Source organism: Amphiura filiformis, chromosome 15, assembly GCF_039555335.1.
Source record: "Amphiura filiformis chromosome 15, Afil_fr2py, whole genome shotgun sequence".
NCBI lineage: Eukaryota > Metazoa > Echinodermata > Ophiuroidea > Amphilepidida > Amphiuridae > Amphiura > Amphiura filiformis.
In genome coordinates this window covers 52098765-52109446 of record NC_092642.1, presented here as the reverse complement: position 1 = coordinate 52109446, position 10682 = coordinate 52098765, and the positions used below count along the sequence as shown (strand labels likewise).

The following is a 10682-nucleotide window of genomic DNA, read 5'->3' as shown; positions in this document are numbered from 1 at the left end:
GTTTTGGAGGTAGCGGATCGTATTCTGATTCGTTGAACTTCAAATTAGCATACTTTTGGGGGTTTCCATATATTTGGTATTACCTAATTAATTATTAATACCGCTACGTTGTTTACATAGTGACGTCATTAGAACTGGTCGTTTCGTCAAAGATTCGACAAACAAACATTTCCACTTTTCTTTCCATTACTGTTATACAGGTAACACAACTTCTAAGTTCCCCCCTAATACTTTTTTAAAATAAGTCTAAAAATATTTTACAAAATGTAAAAATGTAAAAAGATATGTATAGCCCTGTTTGTTTTACCCTGTGGACCAATTTATAGCGTCACACATTATTGCGTTCAGTCACAATGGTTAATTATGTAAGAAAAGAGACCGTTTTAAAAGTGGCACCTGAGCCCATAGCACAAGTTCTAAGTTCCCTCTAAATACTTTTAAAAATAAATCGAAAAATATTTGACAAAAAGCAAACTTGTAAAAAGACATGTGTAGCCTTATTTGTTTTACACCTATGGAACAAATTATAGCGTCACACGTCATTGCGTTCAGTCACAATGGTTCATTATGTAAAAAAGAGACCGCTTTAAACTGTGTTAAAAGTTGCATCTGAGTCCATAGGAGTCAACTCTCAAACAATTGAGCAGGCCAGGCCTATTCATGTGTTTGTTCAACAACTTTGCCTATACCTTTGTACAGGCGCCAATCGTTGTTAATCCGTGATGAATCCACAATTTGCCAGTAGCGTATACGCGAACGCAAGTTAATGGAAGCGCGTATACGCGATACGCGTCAGAAATTTGCCATACCTGGAACTTGTGTGCGCTACATGTTGTTTTCATTATTTTGGAGGAAGCGGCTAAATACTGCTCTTTTATTATGTAGTTCTTTTGCTGCTATCAACAGGAAAGCATCGATCTTCTTGTGTTTAGTGGCTATGACTAAACTGGTCATTCCTCATGAAATAATCGGGTGAATTAGAAGATCTTTAGCTTTGTTTTCATTGTTGAAAGGGATTCGATCATGTTTCGCCGTTGTTCATCATCAATTAACAACGATGCGTCTGCGTCATCTGCGTGGTTTACTTCGCGAGGGCATCAGCTAAAACTAAAGCTGCCCTTGCGAAGTAAACCACGCAGACGACGCAAACGCATCGTTGTTAATCAGTGATGAACAACGGTGAAACACGATTGAATCCCTAATTACAGAAAACCTGACTGCTATGGGCTCAGGTGCAACTTTTAAAACGGCCTCTTTTCTTACATAATTAACCATTGTGACTGAACGCAATGATGTGTGACGCTATAAATTGGTCCACAGGGGTAAAACAAACAGGGCTATACATATCTTTTTATAATTTTACATTTCGTAAAATATTTTTCGACTTATTTTAAAAAGTATTAGGGGGAACTTAGAAGTTGTGTTACCTGTATTGTGAAATACCATATACCTGACGTGTTAGTCCAATATGATAGGAAAATATTTCTGGCGAATGACCCCATGTTCACATTGGCTAAATAAGCTGTATTTTCGCTGGAAAGGGGCCGGGGCATGTCGGCCATTTTGTTTGCAAAAGGCATGTTCTTCCTCCTGCGTTACCCGGAAGTGCAGCACCAGAACAAATGACGTCATTTCTGGATTTCAGCCAGGACGGTTACGTTCAAGGCCATGCATCAGTATACGCATAAGCGTATCTAGGTTTTACTAAAGTAAAACATCTTTGGTTTCGACCCACTGTATCATTATGACTTTTACCCCATTTGGAAAGACATAATTGATAACCAGATGCGTAGGCATACGTACTCGCCTAGTTTACAAAAGAACGAATTTTTTCTCGGTTGATAAAGACCTTCCGTTAAGGTTATTAATTATTTTAAACTGTTGTGATTGGTAGTTCACAGCATCTTACGAATGGTATTGAGCTTTGGCAAAACTCATAGGCGTAGATCCCGGGGGGGATGGGGGGGATTTATCCCCCCCAATATTTTGCCAGGGGGGGATGGTCCATACAATCATCCCCCCAATGTTGACGCCTGATAATGGGTTTCTGACCAAATTAACCTCATATTTGCCCATTTTAGCCCCAAAAGTGCAAATTTTCGCGCGCTTCGCGCGCATTTAATCTACTTTTACACCATATTTCATCAGTTTAGCTTCAAAATAGCAAAAATTTTCGCGCGCTTCGCGCGCAATTTATATTATAAACTAATTCTGTCGCCAAAGGGTGCTGGATTGACTATACTTCAAGATTTGTTTCCAACTTCATACCCCCAATGTCAAAAAGAAATCTACGCCACTGCAAAAACTGCATCGCTCAATTCATAGCGAGCGTGTAGAAGAATTAAAATATCACAGATATACTTTTATAGGTGCTGCGGTTCTTGAGTTACGTTGAAAAGAGGGCTAAAACAACAACACTTGTGTAAAACGTACATAACTCATTAACAACAATAAATTAAGCAAGTTTGCAAAGTATACGATTTGTAGAATGAACTTTTTCAAAACATCAAGGTGTTAATTTTAGGTTGCTTCGACCAACAATACCTCGTCTACCCTTAAAAGTTCTTACGACGTTTATTTGGATTATAGGGCTTAACATCACTACAAAGAGGAGGCGCTTTCGGTTCTGCGGGAGAATACTCGTCACACTCGTCCTCCAGAAGACATCCAATGACTGCCTCTGCCGCCGCTGCACCGTCTCTGACAGATCCTAGAGGAATACCAATGTTCTCAACATCACCGGCGCCTGTTGAGGGTTAAATTAATTTCGTTAAACATTGTTATAATACTTTGTCTTTATTAATTGACTGTAAATGAAGAGAAAATGTGGACGCAAAATATTGTTTTAATCAATTAGTTAAATCTTTTGGTTTATCTTAACAAAATGCTTTGAAGGTTTCATATATTAGTAAGTCGTAATTAATGACCGCTTATTCGAATTCACTTCAAATGAATGATGATACAAGTCATCATTGGAATTACGACTTTTGAATTACGATTAATTACGACTGTACCTGTTTACACTTATGATACGAATTAAGTCGATTACGACTATAATAGTGAATTCGATTACGACTTTCGCCCAATGTAAACGGGGTACAAGTAAAATCGGAACAAAATATGCTCGTCTCCTTTTAAATTGTAATGCTTCCGCCGCCACTGTATTGATCTTTTTTCCTCTATCCCACAAGCACTATTCCAGGGGAGTATGACGTAGTTCATCAACCTCATAGATCGTGTGCATCATGTTTTAATATGGGCATACTGATTCCATATATGCGGATTATTGTAAAGCCCATCGATGTTACTAATTATGCAATTATTGAATACACGAGTGATGCAGTTACGGAGCATATATTCCCCTTGTATCAAGGATGCCACCTACCAAGTTTGGGCCTGATCGGACAAAGTTGACCTTTGACCTTGACCTCCGATGACCTTTCAAACCACCCCATAAACGTGGAATGCCCGATACCTATCTTTATCTGAAATATTGGATCGATGCGTCTAAGTGCGGCGAAACGCATTGCCGGACAGACACACAGAGCTCATTATTATTAGTATATAGATAGCATGAATATAAGTATGAATACAGAAAATATTACCGACCTTCAGGGGCGAAGTAGACTCTGCCAACGTTGGCTCTCAAACGCATCTGGGCATCTTCTGGAATGATACCTATCGGCCAAGTAGGGAATGTACCGTAGAGATCTGGGTCCGTAGCAAACCGGGACATATAGAATTCCACGGGGTCTGATACATTGTCTTCGCCGTATAGGTTTCTCAGTACGTTAAGAATCTGCAAGTATACAGCATTGTAGTCGTAAAAGGTTTCTTGGCACAAGTCTCCATATAGAAAAATGGTGGATTTTTTTGATGAGATAACCAAAACTTATTTTCGGCATTTTATTTGAAAAATGAAAAGGAAAGGTACAGCTTTATGAATAGTATCATGGGAGATGATTTTACCTTTGCAGCATTGGGTAGAGTCAAAGAGTTCACTCCTACATATTCTTTATAAATTATGCCATGTCGAGTGGGGTTACTTTAATAATCTACAAATACACCACTTAAATACTAAAGCATTATCATGCAACAATCGTTTTAATGACGACGAATCAAATGTGCAGACGTATCCTACTTCGGTTCAAAGGTCTAAATACTTCCAAGGACGGAATTCAACGATATATAGTGGACTTGGAAGCCAAGATATAAATGCACAACTATATTATAATTCTCACCTCAGCTTTTACTTCATCGTCTGTCAATAATTCTGCTCGATATGCCTCGTCTCCCGTCAGGAATCCAATCAAAATGTTCGTTCCAGGTGGGTGAAGACCTTCTGCTTCTAAATTCAAGAATGCTGGATAATATCCGTGTCTGTCACTGGCATGCAAAATGAACTCGGTGTCATCCCAAAACTTGGTTTCAAATTTGAGGAAGATTGGATCAATAGTACCCATTTGAAATCGACAAAACTCTTCGGACTTCCACGGTGGTAAAGGAGGGTCAAAGGTTATGCCGCCATTTTGAATAACCCCAACGGTGCTGGTTACAATTGCATAGTTGCCTGTGTATTCGATACCATCCTCTGTGACTGCCCTGACGAATCCTTCAGTTTGGTTCACGACACGAACACGCTAAAAGAGCATGAACATAATGCAAAGTGGTGAAAAGATGTAAAGGTAAAAGGTCAATTATGTTAAGAAACTTATTTAAACGTGGATCGAAAAATATTTAGGCAACTCCAATAAGCAGCATGAAATGTATGGGGATCGTTGTAAGTCGCCAATTGATAATCAGGATTATGGATTATCACCTATGTCACCGATATATTGAATTCACATAATGGAAAAATACTTTCTAAACCAGAATTGGATCATCAAACATGTGTCTATTTCATTCAATTTATAAGGAAACTACGCTCAATAGCTATAATTTGGCCTTCTCGGTGTAGGATGTAACATGTAGGAGGAGAAACATTCTGAAGTTTGATGCCAGACAGAAAGAAAGATAGAAAAATAACAAATCAAGACCTTGCCGCCTCATATCTTTAATCTCATTAATAAAAATCAATTTAAATCAATCAAGATAAAAGTAACCAACTTACCTGGTTCAAGCGAACTTGCTCTTCCGTTAGTATAGATTCTTGAAGATCAAGTATAGCTCTTTTTCCAAGAATGAAATATTCTTCGGGACCGATAAATACACCTTGGCGAATGGCTTGAATTGTTGATATATCTCGAGCCGATCTCCCCTCCGCAAAGTCGAAGTTAAACCATTCCATAACTTTATCAACCGCCGAATTAGCTAGCCATCCACCTCGAGCTAACGTTGCCTTTTGTGACAAATCAGGACGCGCTCCTTCCTCGATGTCTTCTATGATAGCATCGGTAGCGTTATCAAAGGCTTCAAAGAGATTGTTTTCTCTTTTGATGGCAACACGTGTGATATCATCACCTTCATCAGTGTAGACTGTATACGATGAATAATTGGATTCACGAATAGGAATACCCGCATCCCCTGCTGCATCTATACCAGGTGTATATCCCCATAAGCTTCCAGGAGCAAATTCTAATCCCGCAAAGTTGAGTTTCTTCAGATAACCACGTACTTGATTGGTACCTTCTAGTATGATAAAGTCCGTGATGTTGTTTTCATATAGAGTCAAAGCAGCATTAAGAGCATCTGGGCCTCCTCCTATGATCAGGACTTGGGCGTCAACAGAGACACCCTCGGGTTGGGCAAAAGCGCCGTAGAGTAAAAATTGGAAGGTAAACAAGGCAAGGAGAAAGAAGTTACACGACATCTTGGTTGGAATCAAGTAATTATTTGTAAACCGGTATGTAAAGCATACCACACGCGTACACGGTAGTGTCTGTGTACAACCATTACAAATATGACTCTGCGAATGCTGCTCGGTCGTTCGTGTATACTATTGTTCGTAAATTGTATGGACCTGATCACCTGATATGCAAGTTCAATTTGTCAAGGTTCTTCCATTCATTACCCAGCAAACACAAAAACGTTTTTAAAACGTTTTAAATAAGTTATATTTTGGCTTTTGGTTTAGATAAAAACGTTTTAATAACATTAAAATGTTGGGTTATATATAGGTCATGAAAACGTTTTAAAACGGTTTATATGAAAACACACTACAACAATATTTTTACGATGTTTTCAAAATGCTATTGTAAACTATTTTTTCAAACATTTTTTGCCAAATATTTTGTCAACATTATGTTAATTTATTTGCACTCAACAAACACAGAAATGTTCTTAAAATGTTTTATTCATAACGTTTTAAATAACATTTAAATGTCGGGTTATATAAAGATCATGAAAACGTTTTTAAAACGTTATTGCAAATATTTTGGGCAAACGTTTGTCGCAAAATATTTTTTCAACCCCAAAATAACATTCTGTTTAGAATGTTTTGTACCAAGTTTTCAAAAATGGTTTTGGAATGTTATTAAAACGTTTTTATACCCTTTATATAACCCGACATTTAAACGTTTTATGTAAAACATTTTGTGTTTGTTAGGCAGTAGATTATCAAAAAATGTTTTTTATGTTATGAAAAGGTTTTATACCCTTTATATAACCCGACATTTAAACATTTTCTGTCAACCTTTTGCGAATGATGTCGAAAACGTTTTGTCTTTGCTGGGTAGGTAGCCCAACAATAATTAGAGAATAAATGATAGGATTTTGTCTTTTGTCTATCCAATATCGTGTCATAATGGATGGGCTGGCCAATATTTTGAGTAGTGGATGCCGGCACTACGATAAAAATATTGGCCAGCCTATCCATTATGACACGATATTGGATAGGCAAAAGACAAAATCCTATCTTTTATTCTCATTCTTATTCAGTTTTAATGTGATTTTTGCGAGAAAAACTGCCTTTTTTCAGAAAAAAATAAAGTTACTTTTGTGAGGACACCCCGTTGTTTTAAATGAACGAAACCATCACGAACATCTAAGCCGCCGAATCGCGTTCTTAGTTCTCGCACGTGTATTACGCGAACGCATTATCGCGAGATCATTGAGGAGCAACAAGCGTGCCGCCGTTGCGTGGCGGCGCGCGCCCTGACTAATATCACTATCAACTATTGTGAGATAATATAGACCAGAAAACCAATCAAATTACGTGAATTCTTTACAAGACGCACCCATTGAATAAGAATAAATAATAATAAAATTTGCTGTGAAAGAAATATTGAAATGGTTGTGACCTCTACAAGCATTTATCTGTACTTTTTGAAGTGAAACAGTGCGTTTCAAGAAGGTTGCATCAGAGAAAATAAAGGTAGAGAAGCGACACTCCGTACAATTAACGTGCAGACGGCCTATACCGATGTGAGGACAGAAAATGTGACTCTCCTGCTAGTCTCGGGCGCGGGCCAGACTGTATGCGGTATGAACAAAAACATAATTAACTGGTTGTGTAGGAGACTAGCAGGAGAGTCACATTTTTCTGTCCTCTGCTGTCCTCCGGAGTGTCGCGGTCCTGGTTGCATTTCACTGGAAGATAAGGGTATTCTTCACCATTTTATCAATCTATAGCAGAATTCAATACACATTTCCTGTTACGCAGCATACATTTGTGTGATTTCTTAAATTTAACACAATATCGTGCAGGGTTAGCGGTGACCTGCCGAGGCCAGGGGTCCAAATTGGCAAATAAAGGGGTCCAGGCATCTAATTCTACACAGACGCACAAAATTAAGGGGTCCAAATCACAGGGACCTGCCAAATCAAGGAGTCCTGGACCCCAAGACCCCTTAAAACGCTACCCCTGATATCGTGTACGGTACTAATTGTTCTGATGTTGCTGTTTTAATTTATATAGATCTGTAAGGGAATGGTTAGTGCTGGCTTTATTCGTGCCTATATAAGTTCTTGACCTGTATCACTCCTCATGGCATTTTGTTCCACTCTAGCATTTCATGAAAAAAATGTCTCCTGTGAAACATTACAACTATAGGAGAATATGCCTTGTCAGCAACTGACTTGTGTCCGCCCACACCCCTACCAATAAACAAGCACACACCCCTACACGTATTTGCCGGCAAATGGGGACTCAAATTATATACATATAAGGCCAAAAATAATAGCAAGTTTGTTTCCCGCATCTCTCGTCCCTAAATTGACCGTCGTAAGTTCATCGTAGTTATGATGCCTGTTACACATTGGAACTTCGCATTGTACAATGATGCTGAAGAGGTACTTTTATGCGAGTGCTGAAGAGGTACTTTTATGCGCGTGCGATAGGGGAAATTATTTCAAGCTTCGGGTTTTATCGGAATTACTCAGTATGAAAATGGTTTAGTCCTATCATCGCTAACCTGTTCGTGGAACACTTAGAAACATTGGCTTTGTCATCTTTTCTTTCACCGCCCACATGTCACATTTAATGGCCGTATGTTGATGACACCATCATGATCATGGTAATCCTAAAGCGTTCAGTGGTCGAGGATTTTACCAATCACCTCAATTCGGTTCACCTGGCTATTAAGATCACCGTCGAATTTAAGCAAGACAATCAGATTGCCATGTTAGACACTCTCATCAGCAGCAATACTGACGACAGCTTAGCTTTCAGTTTGTACCGAAAAAGCACCCACACTGACCAATAATTGCACTTCGACAGCCATCAACACTTGTAACACAAGTTGGTTGTCATACGAACATTGAAACATCGCGCATACAACATCTCCTCCACCAACGGTTCTCTCAAACAAAAGAGATTGATCACATTCAGCGTGCTCTGTCGAACTGCGGTTATACCAAATGGGACTGCTCCGGCAGCAACAAAATCACTCCCAAACCCAAAACGCAGAATCCCCTTCTCCCCAAGCCTAACATTCAGGGAGTTACTGAAGGACTTAGCCGCAAGATACGTAAAGCGGGAGTTTTGGTACATCCCAAGCCTACCAACACCCCGGGCCAACACCATCAAGAGCATGCTCGTATCACCTAAGGACAAACCACAAAAATGTGATCGTTGTGTTATTTACGGGAGAAAGTGCAGCAATTGTTTATCCCAATACATTGGTGAAACCGACCGCTCTTTACGCAAATGGCTCGCTGAACACAAGAGGGAACCCTTTCCAGTTGGAACTCACCGTAGGCAGAAGGACACAAATTTGATGAGTCTAATGTCAAGATTTTGAACACTGATTCCAAATGGCTACAACGGGGTATTAAGGAGGCATATTACACTGCAGTTATTGAGCCTGACCTCAACCAAGATAAGGGACGACACTACCTGTTTTTTGGCATATTTGTAATACTTACACATGAGCAAACTGTCAAATTCGCTCTATTTGTAGTAAAACGGGATGATTTTCTGTTGGTCCGACATATTATCATAATTTTTAGATTATGATAATATGTCGGAACGATCGTAAATTATAGTCTCCTACGAAACCAATTTGGTTACGATCCCTCCACATGTGTGGAGGGAGCGTAACCAAACTGACTGCGTAGGAGACTAACTCTGAGGTCGCACTCGCCGTTCTAATCCAAAAAGTGCGAGATATTCGAGTGACAGAGGTGAAGTTTATGATGTTGTTTCTGTGTACATTTCCAATGTTTTTCGCGTCCAAATGTACAAAATGATGTATTGGGAACTTTCATAATTATTGCATATTTCATTTTGGAAGAAGAAAATATCCAAAAATTTGAAAAGATCTGCTTTAAATCACTGACTCCTTGAGTCACGTGATTAGCTTTACCGCTCCTGTCAGGTGGTATGCGCCGTGCATTCTCTAAATTCAGTAAATTTCCATCGTCAACCGTGTAATTGAATGGAATTATTTTGAAATTTTAAAACGCTTGAAATATCACAAACAAATAGGCCTATGTTAATAAATAGTATAAATACAAGCTAAAACCGTTGGGGTTCGATAATGAACCCCACAAAACTAACCGAGAGTATGGAAAATGCCATACGGCCGAGCGGATTTGCCATCTCCGACCATCATGCCACTCGCCGTGGGACTTCATCAGAATTGTGACAGGAAGACAGGAGTCACAAGTCTGATGAAGTCCCACGGCTATGGTGATGAAATATAAAGTAAGTCACTATTTTGTTGAGAAAACTGTTTTAAACATTCATTTTACCACAAACAAATACTATTGCAAGACCAATCAATTGGCATATTTACGGCTGTTTAGTATTAATTTAGCTCATCAAAAGCACTCTACATGCTTGTAGACGAGATGTTACGGTATATAAGGAGTATATCTTTAGCAAGAAAATCAATAATAAAAAATGCCACCTATCAACATAAACACGAATTCTGCTTGGTTACACTTCGAGCTTTTCTTGAATCAAGACAAAATCAACAACACCACATTGTTTTGTCTTGTAACTGGTCGAATAAACGTTTGTTATTTTGTTATATTTATTTTGTTAGGTGTGCCCACAAAAAAAGTGGGCACTATTTCTGCATTACGTATAAGGTGTGGGAAACAGTCCGAAAATGCTTCCAACGCTCGCATCACATGATTATTTATGATTCAGAACCCGCACAGGGGAAATGCTTTCCCCCCAAATTATGACGATGATAGATATATAGAAATTATGACTCAGTAAAATGTGACGATTGATCTTTCTTAGTATATGACCTTTTCAGTTTTCACGAAATAAATCCAATTATAGATGATACTTA

The 10682-nt window shown here is 38.8% G+C and overlaps 1 protein-coding gene across 1 annotated transcript; it reads right to left on the bottom strand.

Annotated features, from left to right (window-relative positions):
• Window positions 1-2555: 2555 nt before the first annotated feature.
• On the bottom strand, window positions 2556-5923 carry LOC140171820 (uncharacterized). The gene is made up of 4 exons (XM_072195151.1): window positions 5111-5923; window positions 4242-4640; window positions 3610-3799; window positions 2556-2746 (listed from the first exon to the last, which is right to left on the bottom strand). The coding sequence occupies exons 1-4, from the start codon at window positions 5807-5809 to the stop codon at window positions 2556-2558; spliced, it is 1479 nt and encodes a 492-aa protein (XP_072051252.1). The 5' UTR covers window positions 5810-5923.
• Between the last annotated feature and the right edge of the window lie 4759 nt (window positions 5924-10682).